At 43.5% G+C, this 24,916-nt stretch overlaps 1 protein-coding gene across 4 annotated transcripts in view; it reads right to left on the bottom strand.

The window, feature by feature from the left end:
• Window positions 1–997: 997 nt before the first annotated feature.
• Window positions 998–24,916, bottom strand: part of gsk3ba (glycogen synthase kinase 3 beta, genome duplicate a) — a 30,903-nt gene continuing 6,984 nt past the window's right edge. Inside the window, exons 2-11 of one of the 4 annotated variants that reach the window (XM_047342537.1) lie at window positions 22,817–23,010; window positions 14,295–14,378; window positions 8,040–8,150; window positions 6,902–7,032; window positions 5,573–5,679; window positions 5,283–5,380; window positions 5,045–5,152; window positions 3,656–3,842; window positions 3,121–3,219; window positions 998–2,761 (exon numbers count right to left, since the gene is read on the bottom strand). In XM_047342537.1, the coding sequence (XP_047198493.1) occupies window positions 2,667–2,761; window positions 3,121–3,219; window positions 3,656–3,842; window positions 5,045–5,152; window positions 5,283–5,380; window positions 5,573–5,679; window positions 6,902–7,032; window positions 8,040–8,150; window positions 14,295–14,378; window positions 22,817–23,010 (1,214 nt within the window). In that variant the 3' untranslated portion in view covers window positions 998–2,666. The remainder of the gene's footprint in view (window positions 2,762–3,120; window positions 3,220–3,655; window positions 3,843–5,044; window positions 5,153–5,282; window positions 5,381–5,572; window positions 5,680–6,901; window positions 7,033–8,039; window positions 8,151–14,294; window positions 14,379–22,816; window positions 23,011–24,916) is intronic. The other 3 variants (XM_047342538.1, XM_035174090.2, XM_047342539.1) reach the window with 3 other exon arrangements.

Genomic DNA, 24,916 nt, shown 5'->3' with positions numbered 1-24,916 from the left:
GAAAATAGAGGAGAGACGAGAGAAACAACAGAAATATCCAGAGAGAAGAAGAGTCAGAATACGTTATTGCCTCTGAGGATGGCTCATCACAACTACATCATAGTTTGGCTTTGGTAACAGAACCAACACTGTGAGTAATACAGAAACGGTACTGTATTGGTATATATACAGTATATGAGGCCTTTTTTCTTTTAGAACCCCTGCTGTCATCCACAACACACCACCTTCCCAAAATTCGCCACACACGCCCAGGAGTCCGTGTAAGGACTGCTGTGTTTTACATGTGAGTGTGTCCAAGATAAAACATCTATTAAAATAAACACTTGTCTATATTTTTCCATCTTCAGTTAAGGAAAAATATCCTTACGATTAACAATGTCTGTATATGACATTAAATGTGCAATGAAAAGGGAGAAAGAGTGGGAGAGAGAGGGAGGGTGGAAATCAAGTGAGGGAGAGTGTGTATGTATGTGTGTGTGTGTGTGTGGCGGGTTAGCAGGACATTCAACAGCACCAAAGGGAGAGTCACAATATTCGGGTGGGTTGGTGGCGTGGGCTGGGTGAGGACGGGGCGAGGAAACAAGGCGAAGGTGTATGAAAGCAAAGGCACTCCAAACTATAGTTACACTATACATGACTAGTTCTTGTTACAATAATACAGCTGTCATCTACTGTACTGTACAGGTAAGATTGAACATATGGCTGGATAAAGCTGATCATTATCGTCATCTACAATATCCATGAACAACATCAGTTTCGCCCTGATTCTGGTTTTTCTTTTCATCTTTTATCTTTTTTTTTTTCATCTTTCCCTACCCTTCGTCATCTTTGTTTTTGCTCATAAACAGTACATGGGTCTGCATATATACATACCTTGAACACAACATGGAAAAAGATAAATCAACGTAACATTTAAAAAAAACAAAACAGACAAGTCAGAATTTTGGTGAGGAGCATTTATACTGTATATACAAATTCTGCTTTTTTTATTTATGTATTTATTTTTATTCTTTTTTTTTTTTTTTTAATGTAGTGAGTATTCTCTGTAAATAAGACGCTTGGACAGACTGTACCGAGTGGCTTTATGTGCGGCATGTGGAGGACAGAGAGAGAGAGGGCGAGTGCTAGGCTAACACTTCAGTCAGTGGTCACAACACATGAGGAAGTCAGCGGTGGAGCCGAGGAGGACGACCGCCGAGATTTCTCAAAGAGTCGAGGGAAGAAGGAAAAGTGTCAAGAAACAATCTTGAATTCTTCACGGAGACAAAGAGGAAGATCTAGACTGTGGGGAGAGGAGGTGTCTAGACGCTGCACTGTCACAGAAAAAAACACTGTTACAGACAGAGTCGGTAAAAAGACAGAGAATAGAGCGGTGCCCTAAATCCACTGACGGCCTTAATACAGACGACACAGGGGAACGGAGAAGTGACGGCTGGAGTCCGACTGCGCTCCAGCAACAAACCGAGGAAAAAACAAAAACACCACCACATCTAAATCTATCGTCTTTAGGCAGCGGCAAATATTGCCACTGCTCTACCAGATATGAGCTCACCATAACTGATTTCTGAACCATTGTAGTTAATATACATATATCTATATATACTTTTTATACATAAGGAAAAGTAATATATAAACTGTGTATGTATGCATGTTTTTTTTTTGTTGTATTGTATGTATATATTATACAAGCACACAGGACCAGATACATGTCACATCCATCGCTCATGGCGATCCGAAAAAACAAAATAAAATAAAAAGTCTGCCCGGGAGTAAATCAAATGAAAATTAAGAACAAGGTCGAGTAAAACCGTTCGCTAAACATTTAAAAACAAACCCCAGGCAATGAAAAACAACAAAAAAAAACGTGTCCAAACATTACCTCCACGGTTGGACTGCTTTTTTTCCCACATACATCAGGATCGTCATGCATCCATGTGTGTGTGTGTGTGTGTATTTCTTGAGTGTGTGTGTATACGCGTGCGTGAGCCTCATGCCTTGTTTGCAGAAGTGGAGGTGAGAAGTGAGAGGGTATGGTGACACCCCACCCCACCCCCCCGAGGTGATCCTAACCATACTCAGGCCATGCACTACAAGACAAACCAAAGGAGGGAGGGAGGGAGAGGAGGGTGTGGGGGGGGCAGAGGATGAAGATGCAGAAAAATGGATCAATGCAGGGGGGAGGACGAGAGGGGTCAGGGTTGAGGGACGAGGGGAACAGCTCAGGACTTTTTTTCTACAGATTGTCCTCTTACAAACATTAGCAGGCTAGCATTGTGTATACATGTACAGTGTACTTTTATCAATAGTACAGTCGACAACACCTTTGGCCCTGCGCATCGCTTCCCCGCTGAAAGAGCACGGAGAGACGTCTTCAATGGAGGATGGAGTAGAGTTCAAACAGCTGGATCAGGGGGGGAGGGGGGTGTCAGTCGGGGATAAAAGAGGGAGAGCTTGGGTTTTGTGTTCGTGGTCGCGTAAAGGCTGTCGTCTTAGCTGTTGAGACCGGACTGCGTCAGCATCGCTCCGCTGGTGTCAGGGAGGAGAGCAGGGCAGAGCAGAGCTGGGCAGAGCTCACCCCCTTGGCCGGGGCAATGGAGAGGCCGTGGGGCTGGGGCTGAGACCGGGGCGGGGCGGGGCGGGGCGGGGCGCGGTGGCGGTCTGCGGGCTCAGGAGGTGGAGTTGGATGCCGAGGCAGAGGCGGTGGTGGTGCTGGGACCTCGCTCTGTGCTGCTGCCATCTACGGTCAGGAAGAGGAGATGATCTTAGAGCGACAGAGACACAGTGAGAGCCATAAGGTAAAAGTCTGTGTTTTCATTATTAAGCAGACTTTACAGCAGCTGCACTGGAAAAATGTAAAGCAGGGAAAGTTTGTTTCCTCCTGCAGCCACTGCTGTGAGCTCAGCTACAGGGTGGACTCACACTCCCAGGAGTAAATAAGTGATAGGTATGTCGACGCTTTCTGCTCAAAGTTAAAAATTGTATAAAACCATACAGTGCTCAGAATGACTTCTAGCACGATGTTAGGAACAAGGATGAAACTTGTTTGCACACTGGCAGCAATAAAAGCCTCAAGTCTAGCCTCAGAAAACAAGCGGCCAGTGGAGGAGGCGTTGCTCTAACCTGTGGTGGCAGAGGTGTTGGTTGGGGTGGAGGCGGAGGCCTGGCTGCGGGCGTGGGCAGGGATGAGTATGGAGGCCAAAGAGGGATTACTGGATAATTCTGAAAGAAAAAGAATGAGATATGCTGTTGTGTCACTGTGACTCTTGGAAAAAGAGGAAAGGCAGGAAAAGTTTGAAGTAACAAGAGGGATATTCAAAGGCAGGTTAAAAAAAACCTGTCAGATTTTTGTATTCTTTTAATTTATAACACAATTTCAGTGCTTTAATATTTTGTTATGGTTTATAGATTAACATGTCCTTTTAGCTTAGGTTGTATAGAGTTCAATGATATGGAATATTTGAAGAATGATATTACAGTATGGAAAATACCAATTTAGGCACTGGCGGACCATTTGAAAAGGGTTAACGAACAGACACAGTATACCTCCAGGCCTGTAATATCCCCTGAGAATTTCAGTTATGTTAACAATGCCAAACTGACACTATGTGGTTCGTCCTCTCAGTTAATGGATCTGCGTGAACTTCAGTGTTCATACCTTGGGTGGTGAAGTTGAAGAGGGAGGGCTTCTCTCTCCCGTTGGGCAGTTTGACGTTGGGTTCGCGCAGCTCGTCAAAGAAGGAGTGTGCGCAGGCCTCCAGGGGAGTGAGGCGGGCCGTGGGCGTGTACTCCAGCAGACGAGAGCACAGGGCGATGGCCTCGGGAGGCGTACGCGGCCGGAACACCTGAACACCAGTCAGACGCAAAGACAGGTGTCAAAACGGAGAACGTACGAGGTATATTCTATTGTTGTCAAGACATTCCACACATACACACACAACAAGTACATGTTTCCTCCACAAGGGTTGAAGTGATCTAAATGCTCAGTCACATGTAACACTATGAAGGTTTATGAATGAATGAATGGATTGTTGCAGCAGTGAACAGTAGTAAACTGATTGCAGTTACAGCGAGCGACCACAGCAGGGAGTCCAATAACCTAACAGGAGAGCCTGCTGCAGCCTGCTGATTGGATCACTCTGTTATCCAATGGGACAGCTGTGGGTGGGACTGCTGAGGGGGATCCAGGTAGAGAGAAGGTCCCTGAATCTTTTACTGACAGATTAATACTTCATATAACTTAAAATGAAAGCATTAACCATGAGAGATGGGTTCATATGTCATCATCAGACTAAAAGAGAGAACTGAGTAAGGAGCGGCTGAATGAGCAGGGACTGGCAATCTCATCTTTATTCAGTCGTCTGTTCAGATTTGCCCTGAGGTCTCAAGGTTTCAAGGGCAAGTTTTACCTGAGATGACACGGGTTCAACAGCATAACCCACCCTACAAACATGTTGGGCAGCATTGTTCAAGTGTTCCTGAACTCACAGCCTTTGTGCTACAGATTGTTGAGAGCAAAAGTTGGAAAACATTCTCAGTTTGATGGACAATTTCTTTCCCCAGCCAGTTTAACCACCAGGGGCTGAAAAAAATATTGTGGCACTAGCATTTTGACAGGTTTTTGACAGGACTGCGGGAACAAGAAAAGCTCTAATCTTTAAGTATAAAGTTTCTTTTTACGTTTTGTCATTTGTCATCCACACTAAATGTGCAACCTTTGCATGCATAAGACAATTTGAAAAAGGAGCAAAAAGCCGTTTGATGAGAGTATAAAGCTGCCACACTGAATGGGTAAACACTACTCATGTTGTCATGAGCCGAATGCACACATCGAGCATCGTGCATCGAGTTTTATTGCAACTGTATACAACTTTATTGTTCTATATATTTATCCTTCTAAAAACACACGGGTTAGTGGGACAGCAGCTGTATTGGATGGAGGTGATGTAGTTGGATGGCTATGGAGCAGCAAGCAGCTATGTGGTCTTAACAAGCATGGAGACATGAGGCGGCGGTGAATCTTAGAGAAGTAAAAGGGCTCCTGTACCTGTTGACTCACCTTAGTCCAAGGATGTGCCTTGATCTGGGGGAACTTGAACTCGGTGTAGTTGGGGTTCATCTCACGGATCTGCTCTCGGGTCGGGGTGCCGAGAACCTGGACAGAACAAGATGACAGACAGAACACAGAGTTACATCTACTGTATATCTTCTTTGGACACCTCAGTGCTGTATATGGAGGGTTTTTACACCCTGTGAGACACACACCACCCCCCCCCAGTCTTTACCTTGATGATTTCAACCAATTGATCCACTCCACTGTCACCAGGAAAGATTGGTTGCCCTAGCAACAGCTCTGCCAGTACGCAGCCAGCTGACCACACATCTGAAGAAAAAGGCCAGTCAATGACAAGAAGAATAAAAAGGATACAAATACGACACCAATCCACTGGTGTGATGCAAAAAATACATAACCCGTGATAATGTTCTCTTCTCTTTGTCATCCTCACAACTAACTAAAATAATGAGTAAAATTCAATAACCCACTGAAATGTAGTGAGAGCTGGAGTCAGCTTACCTATACTGGAAGTGTAGTCAGTGGCACCAAAGATGAGCTCAGGGGCTCGATAGTAGCGAGAGCAGATGTAGGAAACATTTGGCTCTCCACGGACCAGCTGCTTAGCACTGCACACACACAACAATAATTATCACAATTATCACAATTATCACCATCATCAACATCATCAACATCATCAACATCATCAACATCCTACTCTGTAGCATTTTGGCTAAAAGAAAGGAAATATCAACCTAAATAAAAGCAATGTAAATAGGATTTGCATGTGTGAACTAAATAAAAATACTGCCTACTTGCTTATTCCAAATGACACAGGGTAATAGTATCAGTTGTTACACACATCATTACCCATAGGTCTGCAACACAGACTGTATGAAAAGACACAACTCCACTTCCCTCCACTATCCAAACACGAACTCTGCTAACTTACACCAATAACATAATTTGGAGCCAGTCTGTGCGTGGTGATCGAGGGATGGAGCTGCGGTATCGACCAATCGTAACTCAGTCTCAGCTGTCAATCATGACATTTCAACCCATTTCTATAGCATCAAATAACTAATTAAAACTAAACTTCATGGAAAATCCACACTTGCAAAAACATCCCTGTGATAAGAACTACTTAAAATGACAGACAACGTCTTTGAGAAAAAATGATCTCTCATGAGTTTTGACTTTTTTAGCTTGGCCCAAGTCCCATCTGCTAACATGGAGGGGTATATTGTATTTTTATGACCTATACTGCAGTCAAACATCAGAGGGTGATCAAGGCGCTTTGGTGTCACTTTTGGGGAGCTGTCACGTTGACCATCTTCATACACAGTCTAAAGTCTTCTGTAATATTAACACCACAGGGTCCATATGTGTCAGTTTTATGAGCAAAGGAACAGGTCAGCAATTTGAGGAACTACACTTCTGATCGATACCATTCTCATGTCTGTAAGATGCATATGAGGATACAAGCAGCAGCCGGTTAGCTTAGCTTAGATTAAAACCTGGAAACTGACGACTCAGCTCTGTCCAAGGATAAAGAAATCTGCCTGCAGCACCTTTAACGTCGACAAATTGTAAAGTTGGAAAATCACTAATTGCAGTATAAGCCGGGGAACGTGTCAGAGTATTTCTTTGCAGGACACCTTGTCATTACTTCATATTTACTAAACAGATAAGAGTGGTATTGATCCTCTTGTCTAAGACTCAGCAATAAGGCGAATAAGCATATTTTCCAAAATAATAATAATAATAATTCACACTGCTCCTTCAAATGCCAGGAAAACCCAGGTCACGGTTGACTAAACTCCACAAAGTTGTGCGTTGTGGGTCGCTCACCTGCCAAAGTCACAGAGCTTGAGCACAGCGGTCTCCGGGTCCAGCAGCAGATTCTGGGGTTTGATGTCCCGATGGCAGATTCCAAACGAATGGATGTAGGCCAGGCTCCTGAACAGCTGGTACATGTACAACTACACGCACAGAAACACGCACACGCGCGCACACACACACACACACACAGGTTACGACTACACAAACAGCAAGCTCAGTTTTCATTACAGGGTTTAAGTCTGGACACAACCACTCGAGAATCGATTTCAGCCCAGTCAAGTGTGTAATGTTTTATCAGCAAATGTTTAGACGACACACGCCGCTTCTTTAACTCCTGAATCTTGTTAGTCAGGCCTTGTAGCTATAAAATAAACCATTTTCCTGCAACTGCATGGTCTGCTTCTTCCCTCCGATTCAATCAGAGGACTGGTTATTTTGGTGGACGGTGCACTGGGTTATATAAACTGATCCATATATATTTCATGTTATACATGTTGACCTATCACATAAACTTTTTAAACTACTCAGAATTTAAAATAGTAATGTATTCCTACATATTTGGAATTTAAATGGAGCAAGATGAAGACAAATTTTTGTTAAAACGAGTAAACGCATGAAAGGTCTTCTCCTCAAAATGTGCTTCTTTTGCGGTGTGGAAATGATAAACGGTGGGTTTTTGTTTTAATGATTTCACTGCGATTAGAAAGTAATTTTGAGTCGTTTTGCCATCTCAAATTATTCTCACATTTGTTTCACATATCTGTCAGAGCCAGACAGTTTTACACAGTGTGGAAAAAAGAAATCATATTAGACGTGGAGGAGGTTAACTTTACTTTGATGAGTCACTATCTTGCTGATTCTTTATCATAATATATGCATGCATATTTTACTAGTAAAGTAAGAAAAATCGGTTGACTTTTACAAAGTTTATTAAACTGAAGCAGAAGCAGTGGTGATACCAGGTGAATTAGCCTGATTAAATAAAGTAGACTGAATTAAGAAAATGAATCGGGACATAACTGATGCTAATATTAAAATGCAGTGTGAGATATCGGTAAAATATCTCCCTCTTCTTGTTAATAAATAATGAAATATATTAGTTCTGGCCATGATGGTTACAGACACACACAAACACACACTTTGATACCTTGACAAAAACCATGGGCAGGGTCTGTTTGGCTCGGCTGTAGTGTCTTGCCACTCTGTAGACAGTCTCAGGAACGTAGTCCAGGACCAAGTTCAGATACACTTCATCTTTCTGTTGGAGAGAAGCACAAACAAGAAAAAAGAGGTTACACCATGTGCACAAACACAAACCAGGTGAATAAAGCAGAAAAACTGGAAATTAGGACTTTTGCAGAAGAGCAAACAGAAGAATTAACCCCTACAAGACGCCGTTGTAAGTCTACAGATCCCCCAAAAATACCTTTTTAATAAATTGAATAAAAATTACATTTATGATATATATATGTACACATTCATGCACGTCTCCTTTCTTTTCCTCTTCCCTCCCTATGTCTGTACTTCCTCTTGTTTCTTGTTGTCTAGTGTGTCTCCCTGATGAAGGAAGCTGTTTTCAAGCTGATGTAACTTATGCGCTCTTTCACAGCACTCGTCTCAATGTCTCACTGCAGGATTCGGCCCCTCGCGTCTCTTTCCTCTCTCTAACTGGGGATCCATTGTACAGGGCTCTATCCCATGGGCAGGAAACACACAGGCATGCGTCATGATGGCCTGTACTCCAACAGCGGCCACAGACAATGATATCATTTCCTCATTTCCTGGTTGGACGAGGCCCACGTTGGAGGGCCGGGTCATGCACGTTTGACTCTGGCTCGTGCTGACCCTGAAAGGATGCTGCATCTGAGGCTTCTCTACCCAATTATTCCAGGACTTCCTGTTTGAACTGAGTTACTGGGTGTTTCTCGTGAAACTATTGTTCAGGACATTTAAGTCACGACCGCAAACCGCACTCGTGCTGAAATGCAACAGTTGGGAAATATTTTTAGACACAATGCACCTTATAGACTGACAAAGGAAGTTACCCTCATACTCAGACATCCTCAGTCATGCATTCACAACTCGCCTGCTGCTCTTTGATAGTGCGTTAGGAGGGAGACCAGCAGACGTCAGATGACACATTTGGACGAGGTGACGTGAAGAATACTTCCGCTATCAGCTATGTGATCTATGACTGGTGGCTGGTGTGGGTTTTTTTTGTCTGATTTTAAAATCAGAATATTCTACAAAATCAAATGATGCATTACTCCATCTCTCCCTACTCTGTCAATGACACTAAAGCTGCTTTCAGATAGGCACTGAACTTAACACATTCTCCTGATATTTTCTGGAGGGGCTGAATGCGAAAACCCAAATGTACGAGTCAGGTTTCCTTTTGTGTGGGAAAAGTCTCGCAGGAAACATGTCTGCAACATAATGTGTTTAATGGACCTGAAATCTTGGAGACGATATCACCAGAGAGCTGGATCGCACCAGTGGGGAAGTGAACGTGTGAGAGGCCGCTGTCAATGACCAGTGTCCAACCAAATAACACACACACCTGTGAGACATTCTGCCTCAGGATAATAAATCCAGGCTTTCAAATTAAATTAATAAAGTTGTTCTCTGCTGTTTCTCTCTTCCCCTTCCACTTGGTTAGGGAATTGGTGTCCGTATCCGCCTCCATGTGCGAGCGTGTGAACAGTCGGCACAACATGCAGCCTAGGCGGTGAACAGAGCTGGTCTGCAGAGCACAATGAGCGAGCTGGACCTGTGAAAGCTCCCAGTCAGACTATGTGGTACACCTCTGTCAGCTCAATGCATTGCTCTGTGGTGACTGCACTCTGCTGCTCACACTCGGATGATTAGATAGAGAGACGGTCGCATACAAACAGGGCTGCAGATGCTGGTGACAAACAGCAGCATTTTCTAAAAAGCATTTAAAGACATTTAAACACACATCTGTCACTGCTATCCCCCACACCCCGTAACACCCCTGTCTCTCTCCAGTAGCCACGTGTGTATGTGTGTGTGCGAACAAGCCCTTTCCTCCTTCACCAGCAAAACTCCCATTGATAACATTTGTGACGGCTGCAAGGCCCGCTCCACCTCCCGCTAGTGCCACCAAAGCTATATTTAGCCTAGCAACAGCGATGACTCACTTCCTGCCTCACTACAAAGCCACTTCCTTGGCTTGTTCCCAGATGGTTAGCCGGGCGGGGATCTGATTGGCTTCTCACTCGCTCCCCGGCTAAATAATTCAGCCTCTAATTTGCTGAGGAGATCGCTTGCGCCTGAACAACTGCCTCAGCTATCCATCAACGACAATCACTGTTATGTCATGTTGCAGGATTGACGGATGGAAACGGTGCTGTGTGTAAGACACAGCTGAGCAGGACACAGCTGAGCAGGACACAGCTGAGCAGGACACAGCATACACAACAGTTTCCACACCTCTAGTTTATGTGCTTCCTGGTCAGGTACCCCTTGTTGAGTATGGCAATCATACTTGACAAATTACATTACATTACAAGTCAGCACTTGACTTAATGCAATCGGAAATCCAAGTCATTGCAGTCATTTGCACAACAGTCGGTGCTAATGAATCTGTTTAATTGAGGAGGATGACAGAAAGATGAATGAGTGATGACCGTTACAACATCACAATGCACATCTGTGAATAAGTCTATAATATGAATGCAGTATGCTCAGGGCCCACAGCCACATACATGTCATCTTATACACGTGTCACTTTTCTCTCACTGTTTCAGCAGCTCTACGGACCGAACACCACACCTTACTTAAAGACTGGAGGCAACGCTGTTCAACCATATGCCGTCTATTGACATGTGGAGGTGGTCATATATTTTGGAATACATGTCAAGTATGTAGGGTCTGCGTCATAATCCCCTATATTAAAGAACCCAATAGGATTTTCCCTACTAGAAGGACCTAGGGCCAAAATGTGCTGCAGACCCCTGCAGCACATTTTCCTCCTCCTCTCTGTGCATAATAATATGAACCTAGTCATTTTTAATTGCCCGTCACATTCATGCTTACTATCCTTTCAATCAAAAGGACAACAGAGGGGACTGGCCTTATAATTATTGTTTATATTCTGCTTCAATGAACAATATTATCAGACAAATTTTCATTTAAATCTAAAAAAAAGAATTGCCACGCAGAAAAACTGAGGCAATGAGAGTATCTGAGGGTTAGGAGCCAGGGACAGTTGCCCTCTTTCCCCAGTTGGTAATCCAGCCTAAATGTGAGAGTTCATTACATGAAACATTCAAATGTAAACAAAATATATAAGTTCTGCAGGACAACTGACAAAATGAGCTTGTTCTTCAATAAATAAAGAAAATAGACACAAACGAGTCCTCGGCATAGAAAGGCAACAAAGGCTCCACTCAAGGCTTTTGAAGACTAAATTACTTCGTGTTATATGCTTTCAAATGTAATATTCCTAATTAAGTTGTATTTATTTAAATTTATTGGTAATTTATTTCAGCACAGTCATTGACACACTGGGATCAGATGGTGTTACTCAGTAGGAGGACTGGTGGGTTCTGAGTCTTTGCACGATAATTAAGCCCAACAACACGTAGGTTTATATCTTCATGCCTTCAGTGGTTTATGAATCATAATGAACGTTGATGAAATAAAGTCAACAAAACCTGAGAAAGAACTGAATGTTGGAGCTGAAATAAAAGCAGGTAACTTCAACCTGCTGCCAAGAATGTTGTGTGACAGAATGTTGATTTGTACATCAGACTATCAAACTGTAGCTGAAAGCAAATGTTTGCAAATGTATATAGGTGTGATTTTAAGAGTCAATAAAAGCAGAGGGAAACTGTGTCAGCTGTCGTGCGCTCTTGCTGTGAAGAGTTGAAAGTCAACCCGCTATTTGCTAACCTGCCTACGCTGTTTGGAGCAGTGGCCTCCTGTTTGAACAGCATTATACAAGTGGTTAAAGGGTCAAAGCAAAAAGCACACCACATGTAAGTGGTTACATAAGACTACCTGTGCACATGCTGCCGGCTACAGCTGCAGCAGTCCTGGGCCATCTCACAGCTGCACCCAGCATGAACCTCACATCAGGACATATACACTTGACCTGACCTCATCTTGTCTTGTCTTTTCGTCAGCCTCGATTTCCTTTTTCTGTCATCTATCCATCAACTTGCCGGCAACTACATATTCGTCCACTAACCTCTCTTTCCTAGTGACATTACCTTTTCCCCTACTTCACTACTGTTTTTTTCCAACTCAGGGCTCTATGGGTGGTAAATCCCCACACCAACATGGTGCCAGTCTCCATAATTAGCCCAGAGTTATACGGTGAGGGGGGCGGAGAAGGGAGAAGAAATGTATACATGAAAGCAGACACAGGAGGGGGGGGGTTTAAAGGGTCTAAAGGTGAAACTAATCTAAGATGCAAACAAAAGTTGCAGATTATTAAAAATCATGTGATTGTGAAAGGCAGGTTGGGACGGAGTAGGGTTGCTCAGTGTGTCAGTGTATCAAGACGGAGCTGCCTGCCCAGTGGTTAGTGGGCTCATGGCATGACATGAGGGGTGGGAAGAGGGTGGGGCTTAAAGCGTGGAGGGGAGGGTTTTTTGAGGCTATAATTAACCAACACCCTCCAGTCCAGCAGACGAATGCCCCCTACCCATCCTCTCTCTCCTCGGACCCACCCCTCACCATCACCACCACCCTATAATCCCAGACAGCTTTCCATGGCCTCAGCGAGTGTGCGACACGGAAGCATTCCTCACCGCAGCGTCATGGGTATAGTCCCAACAGCCTGTGTGCCAGCTCCATGTGTGTCTATATTTGACACATGGACCTCTGCCTTGTTTGTCAGCTAGCTGAATGACATAGTCCAGCCTTGTAGTCTCCAGGGGAAGGGCCTACGGTTGACGGAGACAGACAGAAGGGCAGAGAGGGACTTCCCTGTCATGATGTACAGTATGTACTAATGTAAGGCCCCACAGGCCAGCAGGCGGACAGCTGAGGGGAGATGGGGGCAGCACAGGGAATATTGAAAAAATAGGAAAATAAAGACAAACTGTGGCAAAAAAGTAATGAAAAAAAACACAATTTTGGGAGTTTGTTAGAAAATGCTGTGCCCATGAGAATGAAAGCTAAATTATTTTACTAATCTCACTGCTCACTCATTTAAATACCCACTAGCTCAGGGATAGGGTTGGGCATAGAGGTTCCAATCGCAAGTATTGGAAGTATCCATTGCACAGTATCCAAATTAACGAGTGTAGCGCTTTCGACGTGTTGCGCCGGTCTCCCTCTCCCTCACAAACCCAGACATCCTCCTCAGGCAACCCTCAGCCGACAGCAAGCACCTCACAGCAATCAGGTATGAAAAATAGAGTAACATCTGTCTTATCCTTATTTGGTTGTGTTGCAATTGCAAGTGCAAGTGCACCAGCAGCCCACACAGACGTTCCTAATCGTTTCTCATCAACACCCACACGCTGCAGCTCTCTAAACTGTAAATTAATCGACTGTTGCTGTGTTGTCACTTTAGCGGGTTTCAATGTTACAGTTACACTGCATTGAATGAATAAAAGAAACAACATTTTATTAAATCACGTCATTCAACAGCAACTGCTTGAAATGTTTTTCCAAGGTCCATAAACTGAAGTCAGTTGTGAATATGAATATGACTTGTGTAAAGGTTTATAAAAATAAATATTCTTTCTGTGAAATGTTCTGACCCAGCTTTTTAAAGAATCGAAAACGAGAATCATTAAGAACCGGAAGAATCAAATCGTTAAAATTAAAATGATACCCATCCCAATATATATGTATATATACCCAATTTTCCATCTTCTCATTCTCAAGTGCCTGAAGAACATTTCAGTCAGACAACTCACGTTCAAACATTTATTTCAGCATTACAACAGGTTTTGTGTTTGGCGTCTAGGCTCCAACTTAATCACTCCCCCATATGATTACACAGGAATGATGGGAGTGATGAGCAAATACTTGTAACCCCCCGTTGGAGCCGACAGGTGGATGCTGGGGTGGTGGAGGGGCTGAAGTAACTGGTAGCCATACTGCTGCAGCAGTGTGAGCAAAGGGGATGATGGGAAATTCCTCTCTGGTTAAATAGACCACCTGATAAGGTGGGTGTGTAATATAGATGGTTGTGGAGAGTGAGGTATGTCACATGATGTATGTCACATGATTGGCGCAGCGCAGCTCGAGTTGCCTGCCAGAACTAGCTCGCCGGCGTCGCCACATTTCTTGTTGGTGACAAAAAATACCTCGAAAAACTCAACACTATCTTCTCATTTCTGAAATTGAAAGTGCAGCATTGCATGCGGTTACAGTTAAAATGAAGATACCAGAGGAAAAAAAAACTCAGCGAGCTGACCTTATCACCACTGGAGTAGAAGAAGTAACGCAGGCGGACGATGTTGCAGTGGTCCAACTTCCTCATGATCTGCAGCTCACGGTTCTGAAAAGACAAAAAAACATAAAGGACATGTTAAATTTAAGATTCAGACATTTGTGATCATCATGATTCTGTGAACATTGAAAACTTGTTGTTGGACCCAGAGCACAATGAAGGGTGGTTTAGTATAAGTGTTATGACACTTAGACCTGACAAGAATCTGGAAGTGTTATGTGTCAGCAAATCAGAGTCCAGCAGTAATGGTTGAAATATGGCCATGTCGAATGGTGCTTAAAAAACCTGCATCACTACGTCTCATGACACACACAATAGAAAACACACATGCTACTAATAATCCTCCTGAACACACAATAGTCTTGTTGTCAACCTCGTCACTGTCACAAGCTCAGCGCACTAGATTGTCAAGAATGAGAATTTGGAGAAAAAAAAATATGTAAGTGGTAGCTGCAAAAGAATGTTGATAAACAGGAAAGTGGATACTCATTCCTTCGTGGAAGATCGGATCCCACGGGATAAAACATGATGACGCGATCATGCAGGAATAGTTCTGAGAGAATGATGTGAAAATAAATGTGTTTACGTAATAATTGGTCCAATTCAGTCTACACAGAAAAAGGTTGTGCATATGGACTTTTTCAAGGATGGGCAGGAATTCAAGCATTACATAAAGGTAAAACAGCTCCATTATAGCTCACCCCGTCACCCCCAGTACATTGCGTGTTGACGTGATATAAAGTGCTTGTGTAACATTTTGCGGAGTGCGGACTCCACTTTAAACACTGAGACAAGAGGATGGTCAAAAAAACAGAAAGGGAAACAATACACGGACAAAACCGGTCAGTGGTAGATTCATATATTGATATGCATATTATTTTTCTGAATATCAGGGTATGAGCTTTACATAAAATAAACACCCATTTCCCCCTCAAATTTGCATAAATTGAAATAACTAAGCAGAATAAGCAAGCTAACATATTCTTTTTTTCATATCTGTGCTCAGTGGTTCCTGGGAACAGCGTGGCGTTTCCATGCAAGAGCTCGCTCCTGTACGGAAGAAGTTAAATAAGAAAGCTAAACAGTAATCAGCTTATAGCTCACTCATACTGAGCAAATTCAGGTGCATGTACAGCACCACCTGACACAGTGACTCACCAGTACGATAACTCACAGGCTCATTTCCTGCTTGACAGACTGAGCTTACTGGCTGAGAAGCAAACAGTTAAACTGCGTGGTTGTGTGGCTCATTAAAAAAAAAAAAAGAAGCCAGTTGAGCAACAGACAATCATTTAACCTACACAATGCTCGCTGTGGATTTCTGGACAAATACAGTTTCAGGATGTGCAATTAACTAGGTGACCACACCACTAGATCTTATTGGTTAAAATGGATGACATGGATTTTGGGGGCCGATGCTGATATTATGGAGTTTAAAAGTTCACATTCTAAAGTATTGGCTGATAGATAGATTTAAAACAAAATAGGCAATGCTTCCCGATATGTCATTATCAAACCCTTAAGACAGAAAAACATAACTGAAGCTTAAAGGGGACATAGCATGCAAATTCCACTTTGTTAGTGCTTCTACAGGTTAATGTGGGTATCTGGCATGTCTACCAACCCAAAAACTCTGGGGAAAAAACACTCGCGCGTTTTGTTATAGTTCCTCTAAGTCAGAAACGTCATGCTTGAGCGACTCGATTGCGCTTCCTGGGTATTGTGTCGTAACAAGGAACTGGAAGTCTCCCTACATGGTCTTGGCCCCCGTCCCCCCGTCCCCACACTCGTTACTTCCGGGTTTACACGGAGGCAGCGCAGCGCCGTTCCCAAGCACGCAGCCGGGCTGTTCACACCGGGACGAGCATTTCTCCGCTGGTCAGCCCGCGATTCACTCACATGTGGCATTTGTCTGGATCGTTGGGACTGGGAGGCTGCAGCAGCTGCTCGGGCGCGACCGCGCGCTCTCCCGTGCGTGAGCTGGAATTTGTGTCAGCGCCACACAGCCAGCAGTGTGGAGGACTTCCGCAGTGTTCAGCGCTACTGTAACCCCCGAACCCCGACATTCAACGGGTACAACAACAAGCGGAGAAAGCAGAATCGCGGGCTGACCTTATATATACACAGTCTATGGGGCTGACCAGCGGAGAAATGCTCGTCCCGTGTGAACAGCCAGGCGGCTGCGCGCTGAGAATGGCGCTGCGCTGCCTCGCAGCGGTCTTCCACACTGCCAGCTGGTTCCGCAGTGTTCAGCTCTACTGTATGCCGGGTTACAGTAGTTACGCCCGGGTACAGTAGTTACGCCGGGGTACACCGGACGCGGAAGCGCAGCTGCGAGGCAGCGCAGCGCCGTTTCCAGCACGCAGCCGCCTGGCTGTTCACACGGGACGAGCATTTCTCCGCTGGTCAGCCCCATAGACTGTATATATATAAGGTCAGCCTGCGATTCTGCTTTCTCCGCTTGTTGTTGTACCCGTTGAATGTCGGGGTTCGGGGTAAATGATGGTCTTCATAGCCCCCCACCCTTCTCTTTCTCTCTCTGTCTGTCTGCTTGTGTGCTTGTAGTGGATGGGCAGAGGGGGACATTTAATTATGTGATTGGGAAAATTAAAACTCCAGGACAACAAGGGGAATACAAAGTATGGGATGCATATTTGATAATTTATATCATATAAAATATGTAATTTATATCGTTTAAAATCATGGGGGGAGAGGGGGGAGGGGGGAGCTGGCTCATTAGCATTTAAAGGAACAGGCACTCAAAACAGGTCACTCTGTGGAGGGCTGTTTTATACAGGGTAAAAAGGAGCTGTTTTATATGATCCTTGTGGTATTTTGACCAAAGTATGTTACAGACATTTCATTAAGACCCCAAGGAACCATATCAACTTGTGGTAAAATGGGCATGCTATGTCCCCTTTAATATTTTACAGGTTAGCCATAAACTTTACAATAAAGAATAAAAAAAGAAGTAAAGATTTTTTTTTTATGTGAAATCTTAAACAAATGCTTTTCTGCATTCTTATTGCTGTAAAATAAAAGTTTTCGTTTTGGCAAAAACAAAATGCTTGATGTAAAAAGTGACTAGTTCATTAGAACTGAAAACACCTGAATGAATTAAAAGCTGATGAAAATCTGGTTGAATGGACCAATTAACCCACAGATATTCAGTTTACCATCATATTAGACTATGAAAACCAGTGAACTTTATTATTCAATATAGACGTAAGCAACTATATGCGAGTGACTGACAGGCTGACGAGCTCAACTGCCCGACTGTCTGAATGTGCTGCCAGCTGACGCACCGATAGTGTGACTAATGAGATCCCCTGTTACGTGGGTCAGGACCGTACTGGCTGGTGCAGGCAGATATGCTGTTGCTCTTCCACACGTTTCTGACTCTTTATGAGGATTTAATTCACACTCAGTCATTTTTTTTAACAGAGCAGAGTGAGCCGACTGTCCACTAACACCCCCTCCATCCTGAAGCATTGACAAGCACCAACATGTATAGTTCACACAATCCGCCCTCTGCTTTTCTAATCACACACACACCATGAAGTGACATCATAGCATGTGGGTCACAGTCCAGCCATTGAAGCATCGAGCGCTGCAGGCAACGCCCTCGTCTTCTTGCGGAGTCCTGGTGAGAGTGTTTGAGGTTGTGTTTCACTGTGTGTGTGTGTGTGTGTGTGTGTGTGTGTGTGTGTGTGTGTGTGTGTGTGTGTGTGTGTGTGTGTGTGTGTGTGTGTGTGTGTGTGTGTGTGTGTGTGTGTGTGTGTGTGTGTGTGTGTGTGTGTGTGTGTGTGTGTGTGTGTGTGTGTGTGTGTGTGTGTGTGTGTGTGTGTGTGAGGTGGTACCATGTGGAGGAAGAGCAGACGGGCGGTTCAGTGAAGCCCTGCCCGGCTCCAGTTATACTGCAGTCATTCCTGCTGACCTGTCATCCTCCAGTGTGTCAGCAGAGCAGCAAGCAGAGACAGAGAGACGCAGAAAGAGACAGATGGAGGGGGAGGGGGGGAGAGAGAGAGAGAGGCAGAGAGAGAATGCCCCAATTGCAAGCTGCTAGGAGTGCCACACCTGAGCACTTCAATCTGCTGATGTAAACTGCCAGACTAATCCACATCCAGTTCCCAAAAAGATTAACAGCAGAGAGCAATCTCACAACAACCCAATACACACGCATAGTCTTCCAGTTCTAAAACAATGTAACCGTTCGGTTGGTAAATCATATGAAATGCAGATAGTGGATCAATCTCAGAGGAAAAGGTGATGTTCTTTATATTCATTGTCATTAACATTGCTAATGGTCGATGTCACAAAGTTATGTGTCTGATTCACTTAAGTTAAACTTGCATGCTTCTTGCAGATTTGCTCGAGTGTGTCCCTCAGTACTTTGGCTGCCCTGTCTGTGGTCAGTCTCAAGTCGAGTGTGGATAACTCGACTTTGGAAGAGACTCTTGGGTTTGGGTCGGGCTTTGTTAGTTTTCTCTTGGGCTCAAGACATGTTCGGACAGAAAATTGCAGCCAGAGCCTCACTCTAGTCTCAAGGCCGTTGAAATGTATTCAAACAAATGGACACTATTTTCAGCTAGTATTTAAAATGTATTTAAAGTATACTATAGTGTGCAACTTAATCATAATGAAGAAATGTATTACCCAGTGCATTGATGTGTTTTTAATTGTGATGGACAACTTAGCTACACAAGGTTGTGACTACACAGACAATACCTGTTCATATACATTTATTTGTGGTTTTGTTATTTCTTGACTACTAGAAAAAAATATAGACAAAAAACAATGTATCATAAGAACAAATACCACATGCTCTCACACTGGGTGTTAGTTCATATGTGAGCATCCATTTTCCAATAGGCTGATATGTGATCCCTCAGATGGGAGAGGAGAAGGACCCATCCCATAATGCACCAGGAGCCGACTGTAAGCCCACCGAGATTGCCACTGCTACACAATGACACAGATCCTTTTCACATGATTAGTTCAAGGAAAAGGAAAAGTAGAACGCAGGTGTTTGGTTGTGTGTTTGTGTGCAGCGTGGGTACACACACTCGACGGCGCCCGCTTGGCAGTCATGTGAGGAGTCTTAGCTCTCGTTTGCCTAATTTTTTTCTTGTAACAAGCTGTTCAGAAGAAGGACGGGCTGAGGGTGTGTGTGGGAGCAGCGAGACAGAAAAGCAGAAACACGGCTAGAGACTGCCGAGGTTGAGGATCTGCTTTAAAGAAGAAATTGAGTGATCTTTATCTGACCGCTGAGTTGTTTAAAACGGCAACCTGCTAGTGTGCGGCAACCACAGGCAGGATATGACTTTACTGTGGCCCGCATGCAGTCACAAGTAGAGGGGGGGGGTTGTATCCCTAACAAAGATTGCGCATCTTGTGACAGATGCGCACCACAAAGGGACCTCATTTATATTGTCTAGTTTCGGGTAGCTGTGGACCAGCACCTGCTGAAACACTGTGTTGAATCTGCATGAGGCTAAGCCCAGGGCAGAGAGCTGCTAAAGTATTTAGGTGAACCGGTTGGCTCAGCGCAGCTTTCCCAGGGCGAGCGGAAAGAAACGCTACAAGCAAACACATGTGACTAAACTTCAGAGACTCGCTGTAGGTATAGTTTCTCCTGCCATCCCCCTTCATTGTTATGCTGCACTTACACACCCTGACCCTCCTGAGTCAACGTAAATCAATCCGAAGGAGACAGCGACTTACCCTCATAGTGGAGGGAGAGTGAATCAGGTGCACATTAAATACATGCGTTACTTTTCTTCTTTACTAATTTAATTGTTATTTTCATGGGGACAAGTAGATAACATGGCAGCGCTTCTGCAGGTCTCAACAAGTTAATTTCCAGAATGTATTTAACCATAATAAATTTTATTGAAGACCAATGTCAATATGAGTCTTACAATTACTAACACTACCCCATAACTGAAGATAAGGCGAAGTCGCCGAGTACAGAAGAATCCTTCAAACTCCATATTATCTCGCAAACTACGGGCAGAGACAATAGGTATCAATAGTCTTTCCCACAGTCAAGCCAAGTGTACTGAGATAAATTCTGGCCGGTGTGTTGTAGATAGTTATCAGTTACACTTTGCTCTTGTTAAAGTGCTAATATCTGTATCATTCAGAAAGAACTACAACAAACAGAGACAAACTATGCATTTCAGCTAAATATTTCTCTTAAAGTATGAGACAGAATATGTAATATTTGAACGGATTTAAAACTTTTAATGGCATAAAATTTAGATTACAAAAATGTTGCCTTTTTTGACCCCACAGATACCCTGCATGGACCATCAGTGCTGGAGGCTGGACTTTGTTGTGTTTGGACAGAGCCAGGCATTCCGATTGTCATCTTTGTGGTAAACCAAGCTAACTGGCTGCTTGGTGTAGCTTCATATTTTGCATAATGAGACATGTGGTACTGATCTCAGCATTGAAGAAATTGTTAAGAATATACAAAGAGGCAAACCTTTGACCTCATCAGTTTCTGTTCCCTGAGCTGGAATTATGTGTACAAACAGAAACTGTGCAAATATAAGGCAGGTTATCTAGGTTTTTCAAACCACATGTGGATCCATTACAGTCACGCATTGTATTGCATCATCTTGACTGTGTGCCCTGTTCGCTAAAAGCCAGGGCACGTGTGATATTAACTGAGAATTAACTAATGTGTGGAGAGATCAGTGCAACCCATACCATTCATAAAAATATAGCTTTGTTCTATAGCAGCTAGATCCTATGAGGCTTCTCCATTAAAAACACATTCGGTTCTCAAGCCTCAACTGCGAGTGAATGGGGAAGTTGATGGCGCTTCTCAAGTGCGACAGATGCAAAAATTCACAAAAAGAAAATATAAATCAAACGTAGAAGTGACCAATGAAGATGTGTAGAGGGTTCGTGGTGATAAGAGCCGACACCTTTGTCTGTTAAGAAAACCATGTGATCTACGCAGCGGAGTTAATACGTCACTTCCTGCTCCACCTCTCGCCTGAAAAATGTGGAGGATTTGTTGCTGTTAAGAATGCGACTGTGCAGAGAACCTCCCGCTGTGCCGTGCATGTGTAAAAGGCAGTAAACTCCATAGCCAATTCTCCAGGTTTTACCCTCAGGTCGTGTCTGAAAACGGCTTAATACAAAAACGAGACACACAGGTTTTTCAAATACGGGGAAACATGCTAAGTGTCAGTAAAGGAGTTTGTTGAGCCATGTTCGGCCTCACAAAGCAGAAACCAACACGTCGGAAGTCTTGCTGTCTTACAAATGTTCAATTTGTGTCATAACCTTGTGCCAGAACAGGTGCAGCGCCAGAGTGTAAACCGGCAAAATAATGAAGATTAGCGCATTCACCCGGGTATCATGTTTCCATCTGTGTCTACAGCAGAGTCTTTTGACCCACGGAATGATGATTGCATCCATTGCATCCATTCCCATTGCAGACAGAAGCCAGACGTTAGTTTTTCGACCAGTGGAAAAAGGGTTTAAATTAACAAACTTCCCCAAAAAAACCCAGATATAATATTAAGTTTTGTGGAAACTGCTTCAGTGAGATGTTCATTCACCACCTTTTGAAGTCTTAAGTTTGTGGTACTATTGAATTGTATTATACTGAGAGTTATTTATATTATACTATTTTTCTCACCTCATTAAATACGCATAAAAGAGTCGGCCATCCTCACTAATACAAGCTTTATAAAGGCACAATTTATTTCAGTGTGACATTTATTAGGTGTACCTAATAAATGTAGTTTATTTGTTGTCTGAAATAAACACAATTTGAAACCTGGACCTTATTTAATAATATATACAAATCCCGTTTCACCTTAGCCCAATCATGTTGGGCTCCTCTAACCCTTAAGCCTATAAAACTTAATGAGAATCTTAACAGCTGTCCTGCAGGCTTTGAAGTCTCAGTTCTTTTATCTGTGAGCTGGAAAACAGCAGCGGGAAAACCGGCGGTAGCCCCCCCACTAACCAGGGGACAGAGACAATGTCGCCCCAGCCGAGGGACAACAAGGCCATCAGTCAAATCTATTCAAAGACCAAGAGGAGGATTCCAGCGGAGTTTTGCTTGGTAGGAAATATGACATTTCCTCAAAACTAAACCTGACAGATGAGAGTTAATGGGTTAAAGTTTGTTTGTGGATGAGGAGACCTTCCTACCACGAAAACACACAAACACACAAGAAGAAAATACACTCATCTCAGTATGAATGGGTCAATAGCAAAGTTCTGAGTTCCTTTTGTTCTGCAGATTCTCTGATCTCTCTGTTCTTGTGAAAGATCACTCCATTCATGTCTCTCACAGTTACTCAGTCACCTGATCATTGATTGAACAAATTTCTATTCTGGTTACATAACAATGTAGCATGCAGCTTTTCTCTGTCCTTTTCTTATCTGTTATCGACAAGTGACAAAGTTGAGTAAGCTGAAAGATAATGTGGATTGTGTGAGTGCATGTTTTTTACCTTAAACCTCTTGTCTTGCAGGACCTTCTTGATGGCCACCAGCTCTCCGGAGTCGCAGAGCTTAGCCTGGTAGACGACGCCGAACGAGCCGTTGCCAATGACCTTGGTGTCTGTGTAGCTCACCTCCTGTGGCCGGTCAGGGCCTTGCCCCGGAGTGGCCACAACTGTTGTTACCTTGCTTCCATCCTTATCCCCTAAAAAAATGGAGAGATAGAAAAAAAACAGATGCTCAGAACAAGGTAGTGATTTCGCAAATTCAAAACAGACTCAACTTGTCCCCTTTCCCAGAGCCAAACTGCAGCATCTAATGACGAAATATGACAGTTGACATTCTCTGCTGTCAAATGTCTTGGCTGAGACAACCAGAACAATATGGCCTCCTTCTTTAGATCCAGCCAGTTTAACCCCCACTGGTCAAGCAATGCTTCCTGCAGCTGTTGTACTAATCTGCTCCCAGCTGACTGGTTGACTGAATGTGACCCATGTCTGAGCTGATACAGAGCATCTAAGCTCCAAATATGTCTCAAACAAATACTTCAACTGTTTGAACACCGTGATGAGATATGATTGAACATTTTTTGTTGTGACATAACCTTGATATTTAGTAAAGATAATACAACTTTTTATCTTAAAAGAAACACTTTAATTCATTGCATTGACCTCCTGACACAACAGATCTTAGATTTTTTATATCAGAAAGCATTGGTGCATTTCTACAAATCAATGCATCAAATAGGGATTAGTATAAAGTATGGCTAACTTGCTTGATCCATCCCAACAAGACAAACTCACCATCTACAATATATAGACTGACCAATGCAATACCCTCCCTGCCTATTCATACCTGGCAGTCCTCCATCTCCATAATAGTGTCAAATACCTCTTTAATACAGATATATCCAACTATACTGCCATTTACTTTGCCACCTTTGCTTAATTACAGTGTCTGATTTTTAATTGCATGCCAGCAACCCTGAATCAAAAGTGTGATGCAATGTCTCCATCCAGCTCTCCCTTATACACAGACATCTATTCGGCTCTGTGACCACTTCCACTACTGGCATACAGGCAGAACAGATATGACCCCCATTCCTTGATTGTACCTTTTATAAAAAGGAACAGTGAGGCCGAATTAGGGGACAACATTTTAGCGTTGAACAGGCTGTGTAAAGGAGGCTAAACGCCAAACATCCGACACACTATGCGACAAATCCTCAGAACAACACCTGCATCCCCTCTAAATCAATATCCCTACTGGAGGAACTCATGTCATATTAGTGTACATCTCTTCTACACAAACTGCTGCAGAACAACGTTGCATGTTCAAATTTAGGTGAGTTGCTGAGACAGAGGTGAAACACATTTGTCAACAGCCCACACTCATGGTGATTAGTGGATTAGTGCTGCCTAATAACCGTGGCATGGTGTTATTTAATGGAAATGTTATGCATCAAGCTGTGGTAGCAGACCACCTTCACATAGAGGACACATGCGTGATCATCTCGTGCCGACTTCTGGCAAACTCCCAGCATACAATTAGAGTTTGTGTGAGTTTCAACACCCACACACACACCCACACACCCACACACCCACACCCACACACACACATCACACACATCACAACATGGTTAAATAAACATCCATGGTTCATATTTAACACTAGAAACTAAGTCAATCTTTTGTCTGAGACACTAACTCAGAGGTTTACTGGTCTGATCCATTGTCATACCCATTGGCTGGGCTTGTTTTCAAGCAGGGGCATTGATTTGGGCACACATAGTGCTTTCGTCAACACACACAGTTTCACACATTGGCAAAAGGAAAAAAATGCCTTTCAGTATCAAACCCAGGACCATACAAAACCACCACGTTAATTTGATTATGTTCAAAGAATGAGGAAAATAAGGGAGCGAGAAAGGTGTAGGGTTTGCGATAAACAGGCTTAACTAACCAAGCCTGACCTGAAGCCAACAGGCATTTGCTTTTTTGTAAGAGGCTGACCCAAGTCCAAAATCAAGTAGATAGCCCAACCCAACCCAAACCGGCAAATCATTTTAAAAATGTTGTCCAATCCAACCGTCAGATCCTGGTGAGTCCCAA

Source organism: Hippoglossus stenolepis, chromosome 13 (assembly GCF_022539355.2).
Source record: "Hippoglossus stenolepis isolate QCI-W04-F060 chromosome 13, HSTE1.2, whole genome shotgun sequence".
Taxonomy (NCBI): domain Eukaryota; kingdom Metazoa; phylum Chordata; class Actinopteri; order Pleuronectiformes; family Pleuronectidae; genus Hippoglossus; species Hippoglossus stenolepis.
The sequence above is the reverse complement of the archived record's forward strand: the minus strand, read 5'-3'. Positions and strand labels throughout refer to the sequence as shown.